At 38.1% G+C, this 27,691-nt stretch overlaps 1 protein-coding gene across 9 annotated transcripts in view; it reads left to right on the top strand.

Annotated features, from left to right (window-relative positions):
• Positions 1–27,691, top strand: part of NEK1 (NIMA related kinase 1) — a 326,908-nt gene that overhangs the window by 240,540 nt on the left and 58,677 nt on the right. The window contains exon 36 of one of the 9 annotated variants that reach the window (XM_064585279.1): positions 23,881–23,903. The exons of the other annotated variants lie outside the window; for them this stretch is intronic. Coding sequence (XP_064441349.1) covers positions 23,881–23,888 — 8 coding nt within the window. The 3' untranslated portion in view covers positions 23,889–23,903. Of the gene's footprint in view, positions 1–23,880; positions 23,904–27,691 lie in introns of those variants that run through there. 9 annotated transcript variants of the gene reach the window in all.

Below are 27,691 nucleotides of genomic sequence, written 5' to 3'. Positions count from 1 at the left end.
TGAAGATAAAGAAAAAATCCTAAAAGCAGCAAGACAAAAGGAAGTCCAAAACTTACAAGGGAAGACCAATAAGGCTAGCAGCAGATCTCTCCACAGAAAGTTGGCAGGCCAGAAGGGATATAAGCATGATATATTCAATGTGCTGAATGGGAAAATTTTACAGCCAAGAATACTCTATCCAGCAAGGCTATCATTCAGAATCAAGGACAGATAAAGAGTTTCCCAGACAAACAAAAACTAAAGGAGTTCATGACCACTAAACCAGCCTGCAAGTAATATTAAAGGGGACTGTTTGAGTGGAAAAGAAAGACTAAAAGTGACAAAGACTAGAAAGGAACAAAGAAAATCTCCAGACACGATAAAACAAGTAATACAATGGCACTAAATTCATATCTATCAATAATTACTTTGAATGTAAATGGACTAAATGCTCCAATCAAATTTGATTTAGTCCAATCAAAAGACATAGAGTGTCAAAACGGATTTAAAAAAAAACCCCAAGATCCATCTATATGCTGCCTATAAGAGACTCATTTTAGACCTAAAGACATTGGCAGATTGAAAGTGAGGGAATGGAGAAATATTTATCATGTAAATGGATGTCAAAAAAAAGCTGGAGTAGCAATACTTCTACCAGACAAACTAGATTTTAAACCAAAGACTGTAAGAGATGAAGAAGGGCACTATATCATAAAGGGGTCTATCCAACAAGAAGAACTAATAATTGCAAATATGCCCCCAACTTGGGAGCACCCAAATATATAAATCAATTAATAACGATCATAAAGGAACTCAATGGTAATAATACAATAATAGTAGGGGGCTTTAACACCCCACTTACGTCAATGGACAGATCATCTAAGCAGAAAATCAACAAGGAAACTGGCTTTGAGTGACATACTGTACCATATGAATTTAACAGATATATTCAGAACTTTTATCCTAAAGCTGCAGAATACACATTCTTTTTGAATGCACATGGGATATTCTCCAGGCTAGATGACACACTAGGTTACAAATCAGGCCTCAACAAATACAAAAAGATTGAGATCATACCATGCATATTTTCAGCCATAACACTGTGAAACTTGAAGTTAACCACAAGAAAAAATTTGGAAAGACCACAAATACATGGAGGCTAAAGAATATCCTACTAAAGAATGAGTGGGTCAACCAGAAAATTAAAGAAGAAATTAAAAAGTACATGGAAACAAATGATACTGAAAACATGATGGTCCAAAACCTCTGGCATGCAGCAAAAGTGGTCATAAGAGGGAAGTATATAGCAATACAGGCCTACCTCAAGGAACAAGAAAAATCTCAAATACTCAACCTAATCTTACATGTAAAGGAGCCAGAAAAAGAACAAGTGAAACCTAAAGCCAGCAAGAAGAAGGGAAATAATAAAGATTAGAGCAAAAATAACTGATATAGAAACAAACAAAAAACAACAATAGGACAGATCAATGAAACCAAGAGCTTGTTCTTTGAAAAAATTAATAAAATTGATAAACCCCAAGCCAGACTTATCAAAAAGAAAAGAGAAAGGTCCCAAATAAAATCATGAGTGACGGAGGAGAAATTGCAACCAACACCACAGAAATACAAACAATTATAAGAGAATATTATGAAAAACTACATGCCAAGAAATTGGGCAATCTGGAAGGAATGGATAAATTCCTAGAAACATATAAACTACCAAAAATGAAACAGGAAGAAATAGAAAACTTGAACAGACTGATAACCAGCAAGGAACTCTCCCAACAAACAACTCCTGGGCCAGATGGCTTCCCAGGGGAATTCTCCCAAACATGTAAAGAAGAATTAATACCTGTTCTTCTGAAGCTGTTACAAAAAAAATAGAAATGGAAGGAAAACTTCCAAGCTCATTCTACAAGGCCAGCATTACCTTGATTCCAAAACTAGATGAAGACTCAACTGAAAAAGAGAACTACAGGACAATACCCTGATGAATATGGATGCAAAAATTCTCAAAGAAATACTAGCAAGTTGAATCTCAGGATACATTAAAAGAATCATTCACCATGATCAGGTGGGATTTATTCCTGGGTTGCAAGGGTGGTTCAATATTTGCAAACCAATCAATGTGATACACCACTTAATAAAAGAAAGGATAAGAACCATATGATCTTCTCAATAGATGCAGAAAAAGCTTTTGACAATGTATAGCATCCATTCTTGAGAAAAACCCTCAACAAAGTGGGGATACAGGGAACATACCTCAACATTATTAAGGCTATTTTTGAAAAATACACAGCTAATATCATCTTCAAAGGGGAAAAATTCAGAGGTTTTCCCCTACAGTCAGGACAAGACTGAGATGTCCACTTTCACCACTGTTATATAACATAGTACTGGAAGTACTAGCCTCAGAAGAGAACAAAAAGAAATAAAAGGCATACACGTCAGCAAAGAAGAAGTCAAATTTTCACTATTTGCAGATGACATGATACTCTATGTAGAAAATCTGAGAGACTCCACAAAAAAAAACTGCTAGAACTAATACACAAATTCAGTAAAGTTTCAGGATACAAAATCAGTGTACAGAAACCTATTGCATTTCTATATACCAATAATGAAGCAGCAGAAAGAGAAATAAAAAAAATCAGTCCTATTTATAATTGGACCAAAAACCATAAGATACCTAGGAATAAACCTAACCAAAGGAATAAACCTAACCAAAGTGCTCTGGAAACTATAGAACACTCATGAAAGAAATTGAGGAAGACCACAAAGAAATGAAAAAACTTTCCATGCTCACAGATCGGAAGAACAAATACTGTTAAAATAGCTATGCTACCCAAAGCCATCTACACATTTAATGCAATCCCTATCAAAATACCATCAGCTTTTTTCACAGAGCTGGAACAAACCATCCTAAAATTTCTATGGAACCAAAAAAGACCTCAAATAACAAAAGCAATCTTGGAAAAGAAACCCAAAGCTGTTTCTTTGGGTTCAAGCTGTATTACAAAGCTGTAATCATCAAGACAGTATGGTACTGGCCCAAAAACAGACACATAGATCAATGGAACAGAATAGAGAACCCAGAAATGAACCCATAACTCTATGGTCAACTAAACTTCAACAAAGCAGGAAAGAATATCCAATGGAAAAAAGACAGTCTCGGTGGGGAGGAGCAAGATGGCAGAGGAGTAGGAGACCTGGATTTCATCTGGTCCCAGAAATTCAGCTGGATAGGGATCAAACCATTCTGAACACCTACGAACTCAACAGGAGATTAAAGAAAAGAATAGCAACAACTCTCTGAACAGAAAAGCGACCACTTTCTGGAAGGTAGGACGTGCAGAGAAGTGAATCTGAGGCGATATTCGGGAGGATAGATGGCGGGGGAAGGGGCCTCCATGAGCCACTTCTGGCAAGTGATAAAGCTGTGGAGCACAAAATCAGAACTTTTAGAGTCTGCTCCGCTAAGGGATATCGCTCCAGTGGCTAAGCAGGGGATGGAACCCTCGCTGGGACAGTGTGGTCTCAGGACCCTCGGGGTCACAGAAAGACCAGGGGTGCCTGAGAGTGGCAGAGCTCCCAGGTATCAGAGTGGGGAAGCTGACTACAGAGACGGAGCCGAGGAGTGGGTTCTCAGCTCGGGGTTGCCATAAACTGTGATCCACAGCATAATTGGACCACTGCTCTTCCAGCAGGGACCCAACAAGCAGCAGATCGGGGAGACTCCCCTTCGTTTCCCAGGAGGAGCGGTGCGGGAGCACACCACAGGCATCTGCTGGCTTTGGAGACTCCACACGGGGTCAGGTGCCAGAGATAGAAATGCTCGGACACAGGCTGGGTGAGCACTGAGTGTGGCCCGAGACAGGGAAGATGGGAGTGGTTGACTGCTTTTCTCTGGGGACTCACTGAGGAGCGGGGCCGAGTTCTCGGCTCCTCTGGGGCGGATATTGGGAGGCCGCCATTTTCACTCATATCCTCCAAAGCTATACAGAAAGCTTGCAGGGAACAAAAGCTCTTGAGATCAAACCCCAGCAGATTACTTAGCCCGGACCAGCAAGGGTGGGGCAATTGCCTCCGGCAAAGACATTTGGGAACCATGGCAACAGGCCCCTCCCCCAGAAGATCAGCAAGAAAAGCCAGCCAAGACCAAGTTTACCGATCAATAAGAACGGCAGAACTCCAGTGCTAGGGGAATACTGCACATAGAATTCATGGGTTTTTCCCCATGATTCTTTAGTCTTCAGTGTTAATTTTTTTTTAACTGTCTTTTTTTTGAATTTTTCTTTTTCCCTTTCTCAACCAACATCTTATCAATCCCTTTTTAAAAAATCTTTATTTTTCATTTTTAGAGTCATATTCTATCCCTTCATAGTAGTTACCCTTATTTTGTATATATATATAAGTTGTTCTCTCTTTAAAATTTTGGGATACAGTTTCTTCTAACAGATCAAACTATACCTTCAATCTCTAATGTATGGCTTTGTTCTAGTCTCCTGCCTGATCACATTCTCTCCCTTTTTTTTTAATCCACTTCTTTCTTTTTTCAACCAACTTCTTATCAATTCCTTTTTTTCTTTTCTCTCTTTTTTTTTTACATTTATTTATTTATTTTTTTAAAAAATTTTATTATGTTATGTTAACCAATCTCCCCTCCCCTCTCACCTCTAAAACGCTGTTTGTTTCTCAGGTCCATAGTCTCTCATGGTTCATCTCTTCCTCCAATTCCCCCCGCCCATTTTTCCCTTCCTTCCCTTAATGTCCTCCATGTTATTCCTTATTTTCCACAAATAAGTGAAACCATATGATAATTGACTTTCTCTGCTTGACTTATTTCACTTAGCATAATCTCTTCCAGTCCCATCCATGTTGATGTAAAAGTTGGGTATTCATCTTTTCTGATGGCTGAGTAATATTCCATTATATATATGGACCACATCTTCTTTATCCATTCATCTCGGCTCTTTCCACAGTTTGGCTATTGCGGACATTGCTGCTATGAACATTGGGGTGCATATGGCCCTTCTTTTCACTACGTCTGTGTCTTTGGGGTAAATACCCAGCGGTGCAATTGCTGGGTCATAGGGTAGCTCTATTTTTAAATTTTTGAGGAACCTCCATACTGTTTTCCAAAGTGGCTGTACCAACTTGCATTCCCACCAACAGTGTAAGAGGGTTCCCCTTTCTCCGCAACCTCTCCAACATTTGTTGTTTCTTTCCCTGTCCATTTTTGCCATTCTAACTGGTGTAAGGTGGTATCTCAGTGTGGTTTTGATTTGGATTTCCCTGATGGCTAATGATGATGAACATTTTTTCATGTGTCTGTTAGCCATTTGTATGTCTTCTTTGGAGAAGTGTCTGTTCATCTCTTCTGCCCACTTTTTGACTTATTTGTTTTTTGGGTGTTGAGTTTGAGAAGTGCTTTATAGATTTTGGATACCAGCCCTTTATCTGTAGTGTCATTTGCAAATATCTTCTCCCATTCTGTGGGTTGCCTCTTTGTTTTGTTGACTGTTTCCTTTGCTGTGCAGAAGCTTTTTATCTTGATGAAGTCCCAAAAGTTCATTTTTGCTTTTGTTTCACTAGCTTTTGGAGATGTATCTTGAAAGAAGTTGCTGTGGCCGATGTCAAAGAGGTTACTGCCTATCTTCTCCTCTAGGATTTTGATGGATTCCTGTCTCACATTGAGGTCTTTCATCCACTTTGAGTTTATCTTTGTGAATGGTGTTAGAGAATGGTCGAGTTTCATTCTTCTGTATATAGCTGTCCAATTTTCCCAGCACCATTTACTGAAAACACTGTCTTTTTTCCATTGCATGTTTTTTCCTGCTTTGTCAAAGATTATTTGACCATAGAGTTGAGGGTCCATATCTGGGTTCTCTATTCTGTTCCATTGGTCTGTATGTCTGTTTTTGGGCCAGTACCATGCTGTCTTGGTGATCACTGCTTTGTAATATAGCTTGAAATCGGGCAACGTGATGCCCCCAGCTTTGTTTTTCTTCTTCAACATCTCCCTGGCGATTTGGGGTCTTTTCTGATTCCATATAAATTTTAGGATTCTTTGTTCCAGCACTTTGAAAAATGTCATTGGAAATTTGATCGAGATGGCATTGAAGGTATAGATTGCTCTGGGTAGCATAGACATTTTAACAATGTTTATTCTTCCGATCCATGAGCATGGAATATTTTTCCATCTTTTTGTGTCTTCTTCAATTTCTTTCATGAGTGTTCTGTAGTTCCTAGAGTATAGATCCTTTACCTCTTTGGTTAGGTTTATTCCAAGGTATCTTATGGTTTTTGGTGCTATTGTAAGTGGAATCGTTTAACTTCTCTTTCAACAGTTGCGTTATTAGTGTATAAGAAAACAACTGATTTCTGTGCATTGATTTTGTATCCTGCCACATTACTGAATTGCTGGATGAGTTCTAGGAATTTGGGGATGGAGTCTTTTGGGTTTTCTACATAAAGTATCATGTTGTCTGCAAAAAGAGAGAGTTTGACTTCTTCTTTGCCAATTTGAATACCTTTTATTTCTTTTTGTTGTCTGATTGCTGTTGCTAGGACTTCTAGTACGATGTTGAACAACAGTGGTGAGAGTGGGCACCCTTGATGTGTTCCTGATCTTAAGGGAAAGGCTCTCAGCTTTTCCTCATTGAGGATGATATTCGCTGTGGGTTTTTCATAGATGGATTTTATGAGCTTGAGGAATGTTCCCTCTATCCCTATACTCTGGAGAGTTTTAATCAGGAAAGGATGTTGTATTTTGTCAAATGCTTTTTCTGCATCAATTGAGAGGACCATATGGTTCTTCTCCCTCCTCTTATTAATGTGTTCTATCACATTGATTGATTTGCGAATGTTGAACCACCCTTTCATCCCGGGGATAAATCCCACTTGGTCGTGGTGGATGATCCTTTTAATGTATTGTTGGATCCTATTAGCTAGGATTTTGTTGAGGATTTTGGAATCCATATTCATCAGGGGTATCAGTCTGAAATTCTCCTTTTTGATGGGGTCTTTGCCTGGTTTGGGGATTAAGGTAATGCTGGCCTCATAGAATGAGTTTGGAAGTTTTCCTTCTGTTTCTATTTTTTGAAACAGCTTCAGTAGAATAGGTATTATTTCTTCTTTGAATGTTTGGTAGAATTCCCCAGGGAATCCATCAGGCCCTGGACTCTTGTTTTTGGGGAGGTTTTTGATCACTGCTTCAATCTCGTTATTGGTTATTGGCCTATTCAGGTTGTCAATTTCTTCCTGTTTCAGTCTGGCAGCTTATAGGTTTCCAGGAAGGCCTCCATTTCATCCAGATTACTCAGTTTATTGGCATATAGTTGTTGATAATAATTTCTAATAATTGTTTCTATTTCCTTGGTGTTGGTCGTGATCTCTTCCCTTTCATTCATAATTTTATTAATTTGGGTCCTCCTCTCTTCTTTTGGATAAGTCTGGCCAGTGGTTTATCAATCTTATTAATTCTTTCAAAGAACCAACTTCTAGTTTCATTGATCTGATCTACTGTGTTTCTGGTTTCTAATTCATTGATTTCTGCTCTAATTTTAATTATTTCTCTTCTAATGCGTGGCTGAGGCTTCGTTTGTTGCTTTTTCTCTAGTTCTTTAAGGTGTAGAGTTAAGTGGTGAATTTGGGATTTTCTATTTTTTTGAGTGAGGCTTGGATGGCTATGTATTTCCCCCTTAGGACCGCCTTTGCAGTATCCCATAGGTTTTGGACCGATGTGTTTTCGTTCTCATTGATTTCCATGAATTGTTCAAGTTCTTCTTTGATTTCATGGTTGACCCAAACATTCTTGAGCAGAGTGGTCTTTAGCGTCCAGTGTTTGAATTTCTGCCAAATTTTTTCTTGTGATTGAGTTCCAGTTTTAGAGCATTGTGGTCTGAGAATATGCAGGGAATAATCTCAATCTTTTGGTATCGGTTGAGGCCTGATTTATGACCCAGTATATGGTCTATTCTGGAGAAAGTTCCATGTGCGCTCGAGAAGAATGAGTATTCTGTTGTTTTAGGGTGGAATGTTCTGTAAATATCTATGAGATCCATCTGGTCCAATGTATCATTCAAAGCTCTTGTTTCCTTGTTGATTTTCTGCTTAGATGATCTGTCCATTGCTGAGAGTGGAGTATTGAGGTCTCCTACAATTAACGTGTTGTTATCCATATGACTCTTTATTTTGGTTAACAGCTGGCTTATGTAGATGGCTGCTCCCATGTTGGGGGCATAGATATTTACAATTGTTAGATCTTCTTGTTGGATAGACCCTTTAAGAAGGATATAGTGTCCTTCTGTGTCTCTTATTACAGACTTTAGTTTAAAATCTAATTTGTCTGATATAAGAATTGCTACCCCAGCTTTCTTTTGAGGTCCTTTGGCATGGAAGATAGATCTCCATCCCTTCACTTTCAGTCTGGATGTACCTTTAGGTTCAAAATGAGTCTCTTGTAGACAGCATATGGATGGGTCCTGTCTTTTTATCCAATCTGCAACCCTGTGCTGTTTTATGGGAGCATTTAGGCCATTCAGGTTGAGAGTGATTATTGAAAGATATGAATTAATTGTCATCATGTTGCCTGTGAAGACGTTATTTTTATAGATTGTCCCTATAAATTTCTGTTGTAGATCACTCTTGGGGTCTTTCTCCTTTTATAGAACCCCCCTTAATATTTCTTGCAGGGCTGGCTTAGTGGTCACATATTCTTTCAGTTTCTGCCGGTCGTGGAAGCTCTGCATCTCTCCATCCATTCTAAATGAAAGCCTTGCCGGATAAAGTATTCTTGGCTGCATGTTCTTCTCATTTAGTACCCTGAATATGTCTTGCCAGGCCTTTCTGGCTTGCCAGGTCTCTGTGGATAGGTCTGACATTATTCTGATGTTCCTCCCTCTGTACGTAAGGAATCTCTTCCCCCTAACTGCCCTTAAGATGATTTCCTTGGTTCTAAAATTTGCAAGTTTTACTATTACATGCCGGGGTGTTGGCCTGTTTTCCTTGATCTTAGGAGGGGTCCTCTCTGCCTCTAGGACTCGAATGTTTGTTTCATTCCCCAGATTAGGGAAGTTCTCAGCTACAATTTGCTCAAATACATCTTCTAGCCCTCTCTCTCTCCACTCCCTCTGGGATTCCAATGATTCTGACATTAGAACGCCTCATGGTGTCACTTATTTCTCTGATTCTATTTTCATGGATTCTGAGTTGTTTTTCCCTGGCCTCCTCTTTTCCCTTTTTGTCTATTATACTGTCTTCCAGATCGCTTATTCTCTCTTCTGTCTCAGTTACCCTAGCTGTTAGATTATCTAGATTGGATGGGATCTCATTGATAGCATTTTTAAGTTCTGCCAATTCCCCTTTTATTTCTGCCCTCAGAGATTCTATGTTGCCATTAATTGATTTCTCCATTCTAGCCATTGTCTTCACAATTGCTAGCCTGAATTCCATCTCCGACATCTTGGTTATATCTGCATCCATTTGTAAATCTGCAGCATAAATCATAATCTCTGAGTCTTTTCTGTTTGGGGGGCTCCTCCTCCTAGACATTCTGTTGATGGGTGTTTGAGGGAATGTATAGAGTCCAAATTATTGACCAGAACCCAAGCAAGATGCACCTGTTTTCTTGGGACCTTAGGGTTGCTGGCCTCTTGTTTTCCCAGCCTGTCTTCTGCAGGAGGGGCCTGCCACGCTGTTACTCAGGCAACCCTGTTTGGGCGGAGTTGCCCTGTGCCCCTGTGGTGGGGGATGGCCTCAGTGGGAATCAGTCTTTGGGGCTTTTGTTCTCTGGCGCCTTTCCCTGGTGGCTTTCCACGTCTCTTCCATGAGTCAGAGCAGAAGAGACCATTTCCAACCCTCTGCCTCAGAGCAGAGACACCTCAGTCTGTTCTTCAGTGAGCTCTCCAGGCCACACTGTCTCCGTTTCTGTCCATGCTGCTATAAACTGCAGCAGCCTGGGTTGTGTGCCCCTCCGCAGCACTCCCAGTCCTGCCTCCAGGTCGGGGCTCATCTCTGCCCTTTGTGCTTCTAAAACCGCCAGCTGCTCCCAGTTCACGCGTGCGTGACTCCACCGCATGGGGTCCTATCCCGGGTACTGCAGTTCGCATGACTCTGCCACTCGGGGTTTCCACCCCGGAGGTTGCAGTTCACCGGTGGGACCCCCGCGCACCGGGTTTCCGTCTCAGAGGCTGCAGTTCGCGTGCACGCGACTGTTGCTCCAGTTTCTCTCCAGGGGGGCTGCAGTTCGTGTGCGCGCCACCGTCGCTCCGGTTTCTGTCCAGGGGGGCTGCAGTTCGTGTGTGCACGACCCCACTGGTCTGGTCCTCCACCCTGGGGCCTGCCCTAAAGTCCTTTCCCGACGCTACCAGTCTGCGAGTCTGTGCCTGTCTGCAGCGCGTGAGCTTATCAATTCCTTTTATAAAATCTTATATAATTTTCATCTTTACAGTCATATTCCATCCCTTAATCAAATTAACCCTTATTTTTGTACACATATGTTTTTCTTTCTTTAAAATTTTGGGAGGCACTTTCATGTAACAGACCAAAATACACCCAAAATCTAGTTTGTGGCACTGATCTATGCACCAGCCTGATCATATTTGATCATATTCTGTTCTTTGTTTTGTTTTGTTTTTGTTTGTTTATGTTTTTCTTTTTTTCTTTTTTTCTTTTTTCTTTCTTTCTCTTTCTTTTCCCCTGGTTTCAGGTCTTTTCTGATTTGTTTACTGTATATTTTCTGGGAACGTTACCCTGTTAGCATTTTGTTCTCCCATTCATCTATTTGCCTCTGGACAGAATGACAAGATGGAAAAAATCACCTCAACAAAAAGAACAAGAGGCAGTACTGACTGCCAAGGACATAATCAATACGGACATTAGTAAGATGTTGGACCTAGAGTTCAGAATGATGATTTTAAAGATACTAGCCAGGCTTGAAAAAAGCATGGACGTTATTAGAGAAACCCTTTCTGGAGAAATAAAAGAACTAAAATCTAACCAAGCTGAAATCTAAAAGGCTATTAATGAGGTACAATAAAAAATGGAGGCTCTAACTGCTAGGATAAATGAGGCAGAAGAGAGAATTAGTGATATAGAAGACCAAATGATGGAAAATAAAGAAGCTGAGAAAAAGAGAGATAAACAACTACTGGATCAGGAGGGCAGAATTTGAGAGGTAAGTGATACCGTAAGAACAAACAATATTAGAATAATCAGGATTCCAGAAGAAGAAGAAAGAGAGAGAGGGGCAGAAGGTATATTGGAGCAAATTATACCAGAGAACTTCCCTAATTTGGAGAAGGAAACAGGCATCAAGATCCAGGAGGCACAGAGAACCCTCCTCAAAATCAATAAAAATAGGTCAACACCCCGACATCTAATAGTAGAACTTACGAGTCTCAGAGACGAAGAGAAAATCCTGAAAGCAGCTCAGGACAAGAGATCTGTAACCTACAATGATAGAAACATTAGATTGGCAACAGACCTATCCACAGAGACCTGGCAGGCCAGAAAGGAGTGGCATGATCTATTCAGAGCACTGAGAAAAATATGCAGCCATGAATACTATATCCAGCGAGGCTGTCATTGAAAATAGGAGAGATAAAAAGCTTCCAGGACAAACAACAACTAAAGGAATTTGCAAACATGAAACCAACCCTACAAGAAATATTGAAAGGGGTCCTCTAAGCAAAGAGAGAGCCTAAAAGTAACATAGACCAGAAAGGAACACAGACAATATACAGTAACAGTCACCTTACAGGCAATACAATGGCATTAAATTCATATCTTTCGATTCTTACCCTAAATGGAAATGGGCTAAATGCCCCAATCAAAAGACACAGGCTATCAGATTGGATAAAAAAACAAGACCCATCAATATGCTGTCTGCAAGAGACTCATTTTAGACCCAAAGACACCTCCAGATTGAAAGTGAGGGGGTGGAAAACCAATTACCATGCTAATGGACACCAAAAGAAAGCTGGGGTGGCAATCCTTATACCAGACAAATTAGATTTTCAACCAAAGACTGTAATAAGAGATGAGGAAGGACACTATATCCTACTTAAAGGGTCTATCCAACAAGAAGATCTAACAACTGTAACTATCTATACCCCTAACATGGGAGCAGCCACTTATATAAGCCAATTAATAACAAAAGCAAAGAAACACACAGACAACAATACAATAATAGTGGGGGACTTTAACACTGCCCTCATGAAATGGACAGATCATCTAAGCAAAAGATCAACAAGGGAATAAAGACTTTAAATGACACACTGGACCAAATGGACTTCAAAGATATATTCAGAACATTCCATCCCAAAGCAACAGAATACACATTCTTCTCTAGTGCCCATGGAACATTCTCCAGAATAGATCACATCCTAGGTCACAAATCAGGTCTCAACCGGTACCAAAAGATTGGGATCATTCCCTGCCTATTTTCAGACCACAATGCTTTGAAACTAGAATTCAATCACAAGAGGAAGGTCACAAAGAACTCAAGTACATGGAGGCTAAAGAGCATTCTACTAAAGAATGAATGGGTCAACCAGAAAATTAAATAAGAATTTTAAAAAATTCATGGAAACAAATGAAAATGAAAACACAACTATTCAAGATCTTTGGGATGCAGCAAAAGCAATCCTAAGAGGTAAGTATATAGCAATACAAGCCTTTCTCAAGAAACAAGAAAGGTCTCAAATACACAACCTGACCCTACACCTAAAGGAGCTGGAGAAAGAACAGCAAATAAAGCCTAAACCCAGCAGGAGAGGAGAAATAATAAAGATCAGAGCAGAAATCAATGAAATAGAAACCAAAAGAACAGTAGAACAGATCAACAAACCTAGGAGCTGACTCTTTGAAAGAATTAACAAGATTGATAAACCCCTGTCCAGACTTATCAAAAAGAAAGAGAAAAGACCCAAATAAATAAAATCATGAATGAAATAGGAGGGATCACAACCAACACCAAAGAAATACAAACAATTATAAGAACATATTATGAGCAACTATATGCCACAAAATTAGATAATCTGGAAGAAATGGATGCATTCCTAGAGATTTATCAACTACCAAAACTGAACCAGGAAGAAATAGAAAACCTGAACAGACCTATAACCACTAAGGAAATTGAAGCAGTAATCAAAAATCTCCCAACAAACAAAAGCACAGGGCCAGATGGCTTCCCAGGGGAATTCTACCAAACATTTAACATTAAGAAGAATTAATACCTATTCTTCTGAAACTGTTCCAAAAAATAGAAATGGAAGGAAAACTTCTAAACTCATTTTATGAGGCCACCACACCTTGATACCCAAACCAGACAAAGACCCCATCAAAAAGGAGAATTACAGACCAATATCTTTGATGAACATGGATGCAAAAATTCTCACCAAAATACTAGCCAGTATGATCCAACAGTACATTAAAAGGATTATTCACCATGACCAAGTGGGATTTATCCCTGGGCTGCAAGGTTGGTTCAACATCTGCAAATCAATCAATGTGATACAATACATTGATAAAAGAAATAACAAGAACCATAGGATCCTCTCAATAGATGCAGAAAAAGCATATGACAAAGTATAGCATCCTTTCTTGATCAAAATTCTTCAGAGTACAGGGATAGAGGGTACATATCTCAATATCATAAAAGCCATCTATGAAAAACCCACAGCGAATATCATTCTCAGTGGGAAAAAACGGAGAGCTTTCCCCCTAAGGTCAGGAACACGGCAGGGATGTCCACTATCACCACTGCTATTCAACATAGTATTAGAAGTCCTAGCCACAGCAATCAGACAACAAAAAGAAAAGGCATCCAAATCTGCAAAGAAGAACTCAAACTCTCACTCTTTGCAGATGATATGATACTTTATGTGGAAAACCCAAAAGACTCCTGCTAGAACTCATACAAGAATTCAGTCAAGTGGCAGGATATAAAATCAATGCACAGAAATCAGTGGCATTCCTATACACCAACAACAAGACAGAAGAAAGAGAAATGAAGGAGTCAATCCCATTTACAATTGCACCCAAAATCATAAGATACCTAGGAATAAATCTAACCAAAGAGGCACAGAATCTGTATTCAGAAAACTCTAAAATACTCATGGAAGAAATTGAGGAAGACACAAAGAAATGGAAAAACATTCCATGCTCATGGATTGGAAGAACAAATATTGTGAAGATGTCAATGCTACCTAGAGCAATCTATACATTCAAAGCGATCCCTATCAAAATACCATCCACTATTTTCAAAGAAATGGAACCAATAATCCTAAAATTTGTATGGAACCAGAAAAGACCCCAAATAGCCAGAGGAATGTTGAAAAAGAAAAGCAAAGATGGCGGCATCACAAATCTGGACTTCAAGCTCTATTACAAAGGTGTCATCATCAAGACAGTATGGTACTGGCACAAAAACAGACACATAGATCAATGGAACAGAATAGAGAGCCCAGAAATGGACCCTCAACTCTATGGTCAACTAATCTTCAACAAAGCAGGAAAGAATGTCCAATGGAAAAAAGACAGTCTCTTCAACAAATGGTGTTGGGAAAATTGGACAGCCACATGCAGAAGAATGAAACTGGACCATTTCCTTACACCACACACAAAAATAGACTCCAAATGGTTGAAAGACCTCGATGTGAGACAGGAGTCCATCAAAATCCTAAAGGAGAACACAGGCAGTAACCTCTTCGACCTCAGCCGCTGCAACTTCTTCCTAGAGTCATCACCAAAGGCAAGGGAAGCAAAGGCAAAAATGAAATACTGGGACCTCATCAAGATAAAAAGTTTCTGCACAGCAAAAGAAACAGTCAACAAAACCAAAAGACAACCGACAGAATGGGAGAAGATATTTGCAAATGACATATCAGATAAAGGGCTAGTATCCAAAATCTATAAAGAACTTCTTAAACTCAACATCCAAAGAACAAGTGATCCAGTGAAGAAATGGGCAGAAGACATGAACAGACATTTTTCCAAAAAAGACAGCCAAATGGCCAACAGACACATGAAAAAGTGCTCAGCATCACTTGGCATCAGGAAAATCCAAATCAAAACCTCAATGAGATACCACCTCACACCAGTCAGAATGGCTAAATTTAACAAGTCAGGAAACGACAGATGTTGGTGGGCATGTGGAGAAAGGGGAACCCTCCTACACTGTTGGTGGGAATGCAAGCTGGTGCAGCCAGTCTGGAAAACAGTATAGAGGTTCCTCAAAAAGTTGAAAATAGAGCTACCATACGATCCAGCAATTACACTACTGGCTATTTACCCCAGAGAGACAAATGTAGGGATCCGAAGGGGTACATGCACCCCGATGTTTAGAGCAGCAATGTCCACAATAGCGAAACTGTGGAAAGAGCCCAGATGTCCATCGACAGACGAATGGATAAAGAAGATGTATATATATACAGTGGAATATTATGCAGCCATCAAAAGCAATGAGATCTTGCCATTTGCAATGATGTGGATGGAACTGGAGGGTATTATGCTCAGTGAAATAAGTCAATCAGAGAAAGACATGTATCATATGATCTCACTGATATGAGGAATTCTTAAGCTCAGGAAACAAACTGAGCGTTGCTGGAAGGGTGGGGGGTGGGAGGGATGGGGTGGGTGGGTGATAGACCCTGGGGAGGGTATGTGCTATGGTGAGCAGTGTGAATTGTGTAAGACTGTTGAATCACAGACTGTGCCTCTGAAACATAATACATTATATGTTAAAAAAAAAAAAAAGAAGAATAAGAAGATAGCAGGAGGGCAAGAATGAAGGGGGAGAATCAGAGGGGGAGACGAACCATGAGAGACTATGGACTCTGAAAAACAAACTGGGGGTTCTGGAGGGGAGGGGGGTGGGGAGATGGGTTAACCTGGTGATGGGTATTAAAGAGGGCATGTTCTGCATGGAGCACTGTGTATTATACGCAAACAATGAATCATGGAACACTACATCAAAAACGATGTAATGTATGGTGATTAACATAACATAATAATAAAAATAAATAAATAATGGGGAAAAAAAGTCTCTACAGCAAATGGTGCTGGGGAAATTGGACAGTGGCATGCAAAAGAATGAAACTGGACCATTTTATTACACTGTACTCAAAATAAGTTCAAAATTAATTAAAGATCTTAATGTGAGACAGGAATCCATCAAAATCCTAGAGGAGAACACAAGCAGTAACCTCTTTGACATCATCCATAGCAACTTCTTATTAGACACATCTCTGGAGGAAAGGGAAACAAAAGTGAAAATGAACTATTGGGACTTCATCAAGATATAAAGCTTCTGCACTGTGAAGGAAACAGTCAATAAAACTAAAAGACAGCCTACAGAATGGGAGAAAACATTTTCAAAAGACATATCTGATAAAGGATTAGTATCCAAAATCTAGAAAAAACTTATACAACTCAACACCCCAAAAACAAACAATCCAGTTAAAAAATGGGCAGCAGACATGAATAGACATTTTTCCAAAGACATACAGATGGCTAACAGACACATGAAAAGATGTTCAACATCATTCATCATCAGGGAAATACAAATGAAAACCACAATGAGATATCACCTCACACCAGTCAGGATGGTTAAAATTGACAAGTCAGGAAACAACAGATGTTGGCCAGGATGTGGAGAAAGGGAAACCTTCATACACTGTCAGTGGGAATGCTAACTGGTGCAGCCACTCTGGAAAATAGTATGGAGTTTCCTCAGAAAGGTAAAAATAGAAGTATCCTATGATCCACTGAGCAATTGCACTACTGGGTATTTACCCAAAGGATAAAAAAAAATATTGATTCGAAGGCACACATGCACCCCAATGTTTATAGCACCATTATCAACAATAGCCAAATTATGGAAACAACCTAAGTGTCCATTGACAGATGAATGGTAAAGAAGAAGTGGTATATATACACAATGGAATATTATTCAACCATCAGAAAGAATGAAATCCTGCCATTTGCAATGACATGGTTGGAGTAGAGAATATTGTGCTAAATGAAATAAGTCAGAGAAAGACAAATACTAGATGATTTCACTCATATGTGGAATTTAAGAAATGTAACACATGAATATAGGGGGAAAGAGACCATAAACAAACCATGAACAGACTCTTAACTATAGAGGACAAACTGAGGGTTGCAGGAAGGTAGGTGGGTGGGGGGATGGGTTAAATGTGTGATGGGTACTAAGGAGGGCAGTTGTGATGAACACTGGGTGTTGTATGTAAATGGTGAATCACTCAATACCTATACCTGAAACTAATACTACCCTGTATGTTAACTAACTGGAATTTAAATAAAAACTTGAAACAAACAATAATACAAAGGTTTGGAAGGGAGAAATGAAAGTAAACTATTATGAGTCTTGTATGTGAAGTGGGAGAATATCACTTGAAGTAGACCATGATAAATTAAACGTGTATAGTATAAATTATAAAGAAACTGTTAAAATAGCAAAAGTAATTTCTAGCTGATCAGCCAGCAAATGGAATTGCAAAATCACTTAATCCACAAGAAGTTAAAAAAAATTTTTTTTAAAGGAATAAAGGGACAAAAGAACACATAAAACAAATAGAAATCAACAAAAAAAATGCTATTTTATTAAGATTTATTTATTTATTTTAGAGAGGGTTGGGGGAGGGGCATAGGGTAAGAGAGAAAGAGAGAATCTGAAGCATATTCCGTACTGAGTGCAGAGCCTGATGCAGGGCTCAATCCCAGCACCCTGAGATCATGACCCGAGCTAAAACTGAGTTGGACACTTAACTGAGCCACCCACGCACCCCACAAGATGACATTTTAAAATCTAACCACACTAATAATAAACTAAATGTAAATTACCTAAATATCCCATTTAAAAGCAGAGATTGTCAGATTGTATAAAAAGGTAATAACTATATGCTGCCTATAAGAAATCTCTTCATATATAAAGACAAAACTAAAAAGAAATATCAATGATTGTTTGAATAATCACAGAAAAAAACATTTGAGAAAATATATCACCAATTCCTAATAAAAACTAAGCAACTAGAAATACAAGGGAATTTTCCCAACTTGATAAAAGTCATCTATGAAAAACGCTATAGCAACACCATACTTGATAAAAATTTTCATGTTTCTTCCCATTTGACATTGTACTGGAGGTTCTACTTAATACAGTTGGGCAAGGAAAGAAAGTAGAAGTCATCCTAATTGGAAAGAAGAAGTAAAACTGTCTTTATTTCAGACAACATGGTTATCTATGTAAAAACATGATAGAATCTACATAATAGTTCCTAGATTTAATAAATTAGAAAGTTTGCAGGATCAAAGGTAATACACAAAGTCAACTCTATTCCTATATTATAGCAACAATCAGAAATTTTTTAAACTTCCATTTAAATTTCATACATTATTTGAAATAGGGATACACCTGACAAGATATATGAAACTATATACCCTGAAAAGTACAAAATGTTGCAGAGAGAAATTTTAAAAGACCTAAATAACTAGATAAACTGTGAATGCAGACTATTCTCATTCCTATTCAACATTGTGCTGGAGGTCTTAGTGCAATAATGTACAAAATTTTAAGTTTTGAAAAGGAATAAAATCATTATTATTCAAAGATAAAATCATTATATACATAGAAAACCCAAAACATCTCAAATATATTTTTAGAATTAATAAATTATTTTAGTCAGGTTCCTAGAGACAAAGTCAATAAATTAAAATAAATTATATATATATTTTAAAGTTTTCATTCACATTACAGTTATTTAACATACAGTGTAATATTAGTTTCAGGTATACAATATAGTGATTCAACACTTCTTTACAACACCTGGTGCTCATCACAGCAAGTGCATAAATTATATTTTTATAAATCAGCAAGAAACATTTAGAAAATGAATGGTCCCATTTATAATAGCATCAGAAATATCAAGCAACAAAATATGCTCAAACCTCCAAAGGGAAAATTGTAAGATATTATTGAGTCATTAAAGAAACCATAAATTAATGGAGTATCATATTCATGAATTAGAAGATTGAACATTATAAAAATGTCAGTTCCTACCAAGTTAATATATTGATTCAATGCAATCACAATCTAAATCTCAAGTTCATTCTTAAATTCATATGAGAACAGGAAAGGCCAGATATAGCAAAGACACTTTTGGAAATAAAAGGGTAGATGGGCTTGCTGTATCAGATATCAAGAATTATTATAAAACTATAGTGATAAAGATATGAGGCAATAGTGCAGAGGAAAATGAGTAGACCAATGGAACAGAGCAGAGAGCCCAGAAGCAGATTCATCCATTGATGGATACTTGATTTGTCTTAGAAGTAGCACTTCTGGACTGTGGAGAAGTACAGTCTCTTAAATGGTGCTGGGACAATGGAGTACCTATAAAGACAAAAGAAAGAAAAGAAAGAGCAAAAGTGAGAGGGAAGGAAGGAAACACACTGGACTCTCACTCCATGCAAAGATCGATTCCAGGTAAAATATTAATATGAAAAGTATCAGGAAAAGATGCTGTGTTTTGTCAAATGCTTTTCCTGCATCAATTGAGAGGACCATATGATTCTTCTCTCTCCTCTTATTAATGTGCTTATCACATTGATTGATTTGTGAATGTTGAACCACCCTTGCATCCCTGAGATAAATCCCACTTGGTCATGGTGGATGATCGTTTCAATGTATTGTTGGACCCTATTAGCTTGGATTTTATTGAGAATTTTGGAATCCATATTCATCAGGGATATCAGTCTGAAATTCTCCTTTTTGATGGGGTCTTTGCCTGGTTTGGGGATTAAGGTAATGCTGGCCTCATAGAATGAGTCTGGAAGCTTTCCTTCGTGTTTCTATTTTTTGAAACAGCTTCAGGATAATAGGTATTATTTCTTCTTTGAATGTTTGGTAGAATTCCTCAGGGAATCCATCAGGCCCTGGACTCTTGTTTTTTGAGAGGTTTTTGATCACTCTTCATGTATAGGGATAGAGGGAGCATTCCACAATTTCATAAAATCCCTCTATGATAAGCCCACAGCAAATATCATCCTCAATGGGGAAAAACTGAGAGCCTTTCCCTTAAGAGCAGGAACACATCAAGGATGCCCACTCTCACCACTATTATTCAACATAGTACTAGAAGTCCTAGCAACAGCAATCTGACAACAAAAAGAAATAAAAGGTATTCAAAGTGGCAGAGAAGAAGTCAAACTCTCTCTCTTCACAGATGACATGATACTTTATGTGGAAAATCCAAAAGACTCCACCCCCAAATTCCTAGAACTCATACAGCAATTCAGTAATGTGGCAGGATACAAATCAATGCACAGAAATCAGTTGCTTTCTACACTAACAATGCAACTGTAGAAAGAGAAATTAGAGAATCAATTCCATTTACAATAGCACCAAAAACCGTAAGATACCTCGGAATAAACCTAACCAAAGAGGTAAAGGATCTATACTCTAGGAACTACAGAACACTCATGAAAGAAATTGAAGACACAAAAAGATGGAAAAATATTCCATGCTCATGGATCGGAAGAATAAACATTGTGAAAATGTCTATGCTGCCCAGAGCAATCTATACCTTCAATGCCATCCTGATCAAAATTCCAATGACATTTTTCAAAGCGCTGGAACAATCCTAAAATTTGTATAGAATCACAAAATACACTGAATCGCCAAGGAAATGTTGAAAAAGAAAAACAAAGCTGGGGGCATCACGTTGCCCGATTTCAAGCTATATTGCAAAGCCGTGATCACCAAGACAGCATGGTACTGGCACGAAAACAGACATATAGACCAATGGAACAGAATAGAGAACCCAGATATGGACCCTCAACTCTATGGTCCAAAAATCTTCAACAAAGCAGGAAAAAACATGCAATGGAAAAAAGACAGTCTTTTCAATAAATGGTGTTTGGAAAATTGGACAGCTATATACAGAAGGATGCAACTCAACCATTCTCTAACACCATACACAAAGATAAACCCAAAATGGATGAAAGACCTCAATGTGAGACAGGAATCCATCAAAATCCTAGAGGAGAACATAGGCCATGATCCATTGTTTGCATATAACACCCAGTGTGCTCCATGCAATATGTGCCCTCCTTAATACCTATCACTGGGCTAACCCATCCCCCCACCCCCCTCCCCTCTAAAACCCTGTTTGTTTCTCAGAGTCCATAGTCTCTCATGGTTCGTCTCCCCACCCTCTGATTTCCCCCCACTTCATTTTTCCCTTCCTTCTCCTAATGTCCTCCGTGCTATTCCTTATGTTCCACAAATAAGTGAAACCATATGATAATTGACTTTCTCTGCTTGACTTATTTCACTTAGCATAATCTCCTCCAGTCCCATTGTGTTGATGTAAAAGTTGGGTATTCATCCTTTCTGATGGCTAATAGTCCATTGTATGGACCACATCTTCTTTATCCATTCATCTGTTGAAGGGCATCTCGGCTCTTTCCACAGTTTGGCTATTGCAGACATTGTTTCTATGAACATTGGGGTGCATATGGCCCTTCTTTTCACTACATCTGTGTCTTTGGGGTAAATAGTAGTGCAATTGCTGGGTCATAGGGTAGCTCTATTTTTAACTTTTTGAGGAACCGCCACACTGTTTTCCAAAGTGGCTATACCAACTTGCATTCTCACCAACAGTGTAAGAGGGTTTCCCTTTCTCTACAACCTCTCCAACATTTGTTGTTTCTTGCCTTGTCAATTTTTGCCATTCTAACTGGTGTAAGGTGGTATCTCAATGTGGTTTTGATTTGAATTTCCCTGACGGCTAATGACGATGAACATTTTTTCATGTGTCTGTTAGCCATTTGTATGTCTTCTTTGGAGAAGTGTCTGTTCATGTCTTCTGCCCATTTTTTGACTGGATTATTTGTCTTTTGGGTGTTGAGTTTGAGAAGTTCTTTATAGATCTTGGAAATCAGCGCTTTGTTTGTAGTGTTATTTGCAAATATCTTCTCCCATTCTGTGGGTTGCCTTTTTGTTTTGTTGACTGTTTCCTTTGCTGTGCAGAAGCTTTTTATCTTGATGAAGACCCCAAAGTACATTTTTGCTTTTGTTTCACTAGCCTTTGGAGATGTGTCTTGAAAGAAGTTGCTGTGGTCCATGTCAAAGAGGGGAGCAGGGTGGGAGGGATGGGTTAGCCCAGTGATAGGTATTAAGGAGGGCACGTATTGCATGGAGCACTGGGTGCTATATGCAAACAATGGATCATGGAACACTACATCAAAAACTCATGATGTTCTGTATGGTGACTAACATAATAAAATAAAATTTAAAAAATTATTAATATGAAAGGTAAAACTAAGCTTTTCTTTTTAATTTTTTAAATTAAAAAAATTGTTTTTTAGTTTCAGGTGTAGAATTTAGTGATTAAAACTAAAGCTTTTAGAAGTTACTATCTTCTGGACCTCAGGGTGTGGAAGAATTTCTTAAGTCCAAAACCATTGACCATAAAGAAAAGATTGATATATTCAAGTATATCAACATTAAGAGCTCATTTTTCAGAAGATACCATAATGGAAGTGAAAAGATAAGCCATAAAGATTTTTGACTAGTATTTAAATACATAAAGAGCTCCTTTATGACCAATAAAGATATGAAAAGATGATCAATCTCATTGGTAAACAAGGAAATACAAATTAACCACAATGAAAAGTCATTACCCATAAGATTAGCAAAAATTAGATAAATCCAATTCTTGGTAATTTTGTGGGGAAAAATCAATTCTTATATGTTGTGATAGGAGTATAAACGATTTGACATTATCTTGTAGATTGTTGAAGATATGCATATCTCTTGACCAGTATTCCAGTCCTAGGTATATAACCACAGAAATGTGTGCACATGTTCACTAGGATTCATGCCCAAGAATGTTCATTGCAGTGTTGTTCTTAGGAGCCCCAAATTGGAAACAATCCAAATATCCATCAACATTAAAATGGCTCAATTTTACTGTGTTCATATGAAGCAATATTATACAACATTCAAAAATGTGATTGAATCTTATGTCAGAGGTTTTGAATGAATTAGGCAGGGTAACAAAGAATGTACCCCATAAGATTCCATTTATTTAAAGTCTTAAGCAGGTTTAGGGATGCAGTCATAAAGGGTAAAATCATAGAGAAAAACAAGAAAATAAATTATCATAAAAGGGAGGAGGTGTTGTAATTAGGAGACACAAGGGCCAGCGGTGGAGTGGTAGTTCCTGCTTGCCTCAAATATTCTAGGCAAGGGGTTCTAGGCATGTGGCCTATGAGGTAATGACAGATATTTCCTTTGCAACCATTAGATAAACTTTACAGATAAGTTTCATGCACTTTTTGCAAGAAATGCTTTTAAGATTTTATTTATTTATTTGAGACAGAGAGAATGAGAGAGACAGAGAGCACACAAGAGGGGGGAGGGTCAGAGGGAGAAGCAGGCTCCCTGCTGAGCAGGGAGCCCAATGCGGGACTCGATCCAGGGACTCTAGGATCATGACCTGAGCCAAAGGCAGTCGCTTAACCAACTGAGCCACCCAGGCGCCCAAGAAATGCTTTTATAAAGAGAATGCTACTCAATTTTATATTTATAATGCTACTCAATTTGTATTACTAATTCACAGTAGGAGAGTCATAATAAGAACTTTGGAAAATGCTTTGCACCCAACTATATATGGTAAACCAAACAAGGTAAACCGGTAAGGATTGTGAGGTGATCCTCTTAGATAATTAGTATACGTAAATACATAGATTTCTAAAGAATTCAAGAGTATTTGAAATAAATATTCTAATGTTTAAGTGAGTATTAACAAAGGCAGTACCTACCCACATTAGTGCAGTTTTGTACACTTAAATGCTTCTTATCCCTTCCAGGACTATAGTCCTTGACAGATACATTCTCCATGGGGCTGCCAGCGTCCTGTAGAGAAGTTTGGTTTGCAGAATGGTAAGGAAACTTAATTGGCTCCCTGCAAGCAATGCAATATCCTAAGCCCTACTCTGAAAAGTAATTTTGACACCATCTTATATTGGTTTAAAAATACCTCACTTTGCAGAATTTTTATAATCCCATTTCATTAAAATCCCACATACTCCCTGCCCATAGACTTAACTATTGTTGTATCAACCCATTTCCCTTGAAAAACAATAATGCCATACTCTTGTGTCAGAAAGACAATAGAAGTAAACCTGCCAATTCAGAGATATCTGGCATCAGAAGTCTCATCTAGTTATTTTCTTGTGGTCTCTTGGCATCTCCTGACATGCAGCACCTCACCTCCAAGGTCATTGAGAACTTTCCTAGATGGATCTGGGTGCTTCTGAGACCCTGGCATCAAATGTAATTCATAGCCCTATAAAGCCTTCCTTAGACTTTAATTCTACATCATCTTCAGCTTCATTTCCCACAAACAACTACTACTTCACTCTGTGTCTCATAGAGGGAGAATCTGATCGGCCTTGAGCCTAGAATTATAAATAAGATGTTAAATACTTTCCTGTGGCCCTAGGTAGAGCATCCATCCCTGTCCAATCAACTATGATGAGGAAATGCTATATGATATGGAATATAACATGGCCATACATAATCTGCAAAAGCAGTGGGTAGGAACAGTTGGAGTACAGGATGGGGGGAGGAGGGTAGGCAGGAAACAGATGAAGCAGATTCACAAAGACATTTTGAGTACAAAGAGGTTTTCAAGAAAGACAGTAAGTTCAATTTTTGGCTTGTTGAATTTGAGAGAAGCCAGGTGAAATTGTCCTATTGGTCGTTAGATATATTGGAGTCTGCCTTGAATGTGAGCCAAGGTCTTGGATTTGTTCTAAGGATTACGAGGACAGTCACATGTGAGGGTATGATCATATATACTGGCTCTAGAGAAACAAATTACAGAATTAAGACCAACTTGCTCTAATCAACATTAATCATGTTCAGGCAACCAGATTTGGATATACATACTTATACTTGTGACTATAATGTACTAAAATACAGAATAAGTGGTTGTTTATGCTAATTAAATTTTCTTGCTGGGCATGTAGTGAGAATATCTGAATCCCAGGCTTGGTTCAGCCACTTGATTAACTCAGTTGACCTAACTCTGTTGCTCAACTGCCAATTGAGATGCTCCCTGGTGGTCTAGTGGTTAGAATTCAGAGGTCTCAACTGCCAAGTGAGTCCAAGGATGATTTTATCAAAAGAGAAAATATCTGTGGGAATGTTTCATAAACTGTAGCTCAGTGAAAATGTTAGCAAATTTATCTCTTTTAAAAAAATTGTTTAAATGCACTAAAGACCTTTGCTTTGTTCCCATTTGAACTTTTGTTTTCTAGGTGTAAGATGGAGATTTTGAGGAGTTAGAGAGACATTACCTTTAGCCAGGAGCAATGAGCAATGCTATCTTTCCAAAAACATTCTCTTGGGGCGCCTGGGTGTCTCAGTCAGTTAAGCATCTGCCTCTTGATTTTGGCTCAGGTCATGATCTCGGGATCTGGGATCAAGCCCCACATGGGGCTCCGTGCTCACAGGGGAGTCTGCTTGAGGATTCTCTCCCTTGCCTTCTGCCCCTCCCTTCTAAATAAATAAATAAATAAATCTTTAAAAAATAAAATAAAAATATTCTCTTAAGAATTGGTGTCACACAATAAGGCAGACATTGGAGCATTAACTGCTCCTTCTGAGTGCTAAGTTTTAAAAAATATATAATTCTATCTCCAGAGGGAAAAATTGTAGACCATATTTACCCAGTAAAGGTAAATTTAATGCAAAATACAATTTCTTAAAATTGTGTTTGATATTCTATATCAAGATTTTGAAATGTACATTTAATGGGTTAAAAACACTGTTGTAATTATTTAATTATACTTAAATCATGGTCCCCAATAATTAGAAAGGAAATCAGGCATAATGGGGTTGGTTTTTATGATAATTATAGTAATTTTGTAAATTATTCAAAAGAAATCATTTTAGAGAATTAACAATAAAATGTTGATTCTCTGTGCTGAATCATGACTCTAGGCAAGATTATGGAGTATCTTAGCTTCCAAGGTAAATTTGCTTTTGCACTTAGTTCCTTAGTTCTGGAAATTCTAAACCTTGAATGTGTCCAGGGATAGAGTAAGCAACACAGTCTTTCATTTATCAAAGCCTCACCATTAGCACTGGAACATTTTTTTTTCTCATTTGAAAGGAATGCAGGACTCTCATGTGTATGGTTTATTTCATTTAGGAGGGAGATCATCTTCTTCCACTTCGCAAATGGCTTTAAACATTCAAATTTCACAGCCATTACCAATATTACTTTAAGGTAAATAATTGAACTTTCTTGCTAATATGGATTATCTGGTATCTGTGGCTCCAGACCAGAGTATGGTTAAAACCAATTTCAAATGATGTAGACTTGCAGAACTGCAAGAAATTAAAAAAATGTGACCTGTAAATATAAAATCACCTACTGTTCTTACTTACATCCAGCAAGGGAGCACTAAGATGCACAACCTGTTTTCTAAGGTTACACGTGGTCCTTCTCAAAGACGTTAATTCTCCTATTTGATGCTTTAGCAATCTGTACTATTCACAATGGTTTTACATAGAATGATATTTTGATCTATTTGTGGGGTGACAAAGTATTCCAAGGAGATAATTTTCTACTCTTCTCATCGTTACCATGTCTTTAAACTGAAATCAGAAATAGATTAGTAAGGATGTTTAAGTTAATAGAAATCAATAACATAATTTTGAAGTACAACTGGTATTTTAAAAGGCCAACATTGATGGGTCCCTGAGTGGCTCAGACCTGCCTTCGGCTCAGGTCATGATCCCGGACGGGAAGTCTGCTTCTCCCTCTGGCCCTCCCCACTGTCATGCTCTCTCACTCTCTCTCTCAAATAAATAAAATCTTAAAAAAAATAAATAAAAAGCCAACATTGAGAAATAAGGCTCATCATCACCACTAGGTACAGAACCTAGATATAATAGGTACTCAGTAAATCCTGTCTTTTCATACTCAAATAAAAATGGGTTGGGTCCTCATTCCAAGCACTGTGGGAAACCCAACATGCACTTTCTGGGATTTCTGGGAACATACATTTCCCCTGATCAACTCTTGACCTAATTTCCTGTTTTGATTGGTTCTGGTTTTCTTCTCTGTTTTCTTGTGATTGCCTTCTTCTTTCTCCTCCTTCCTCCTTCAATTTCTTTTTCCTCCTTCCTTCTTCAACTTTTAAAAATTTATGAAATAACTCATAAATATGGAATATATGTAATTTATAGAATTTATAAAGTATAAAAACAAAATAAACATCTATATACTCAGCTTAAGAAACAAAATATTGTCATTATAATTAAACCCACTTTGCCCTTTCCATATCACATTACCTATTCCTCCTCCAAAGACAACTATCCTCCTGAATTTTATCATCTTTTAAATTTGCTGCTTATATGTGATCTAAAATATGTATTGTATAGTTTCACTTGTTTTGAATGGTTTTTTTTAATTTTTATTTTAAAATTTTATTTAAATTTTTTTGTTTAAATTCAATTTAGGTAACATGTACTATATTATTTGCTTCAGGGGTAGAATTTAGTGATTCATCAGTTGCATATAACACCCAGTGCTCATTACATCAAGTGCCCTTCTTAATGCCCATTACCCAGTTATCCCATTCCCCTACCCACCTCCCCTCCAGC

This window comes from Mirounga angustirostris, unplaced genomic scaffold (genome assembly GCF_029215605.1).
Source record: "Mirounga angustirostris isolate CCGP_5_RB_7025 unplaced genomic scaffold, mMirAng1.0.hap1 SCAF_2, whole genome shotgun sequence".
NCBI classification, from domain to species: Eukaryota; Metazoa; Chordata; class Mammalia; order Carnivora; family Phocidae; genus Mirounga; species Mirounga angustirostris.
The sequence above is the reverse complement of the archived record's forward strand: the minus strand, read 5'-3'. Positions and strand labels throughout refer to the sequence as shown.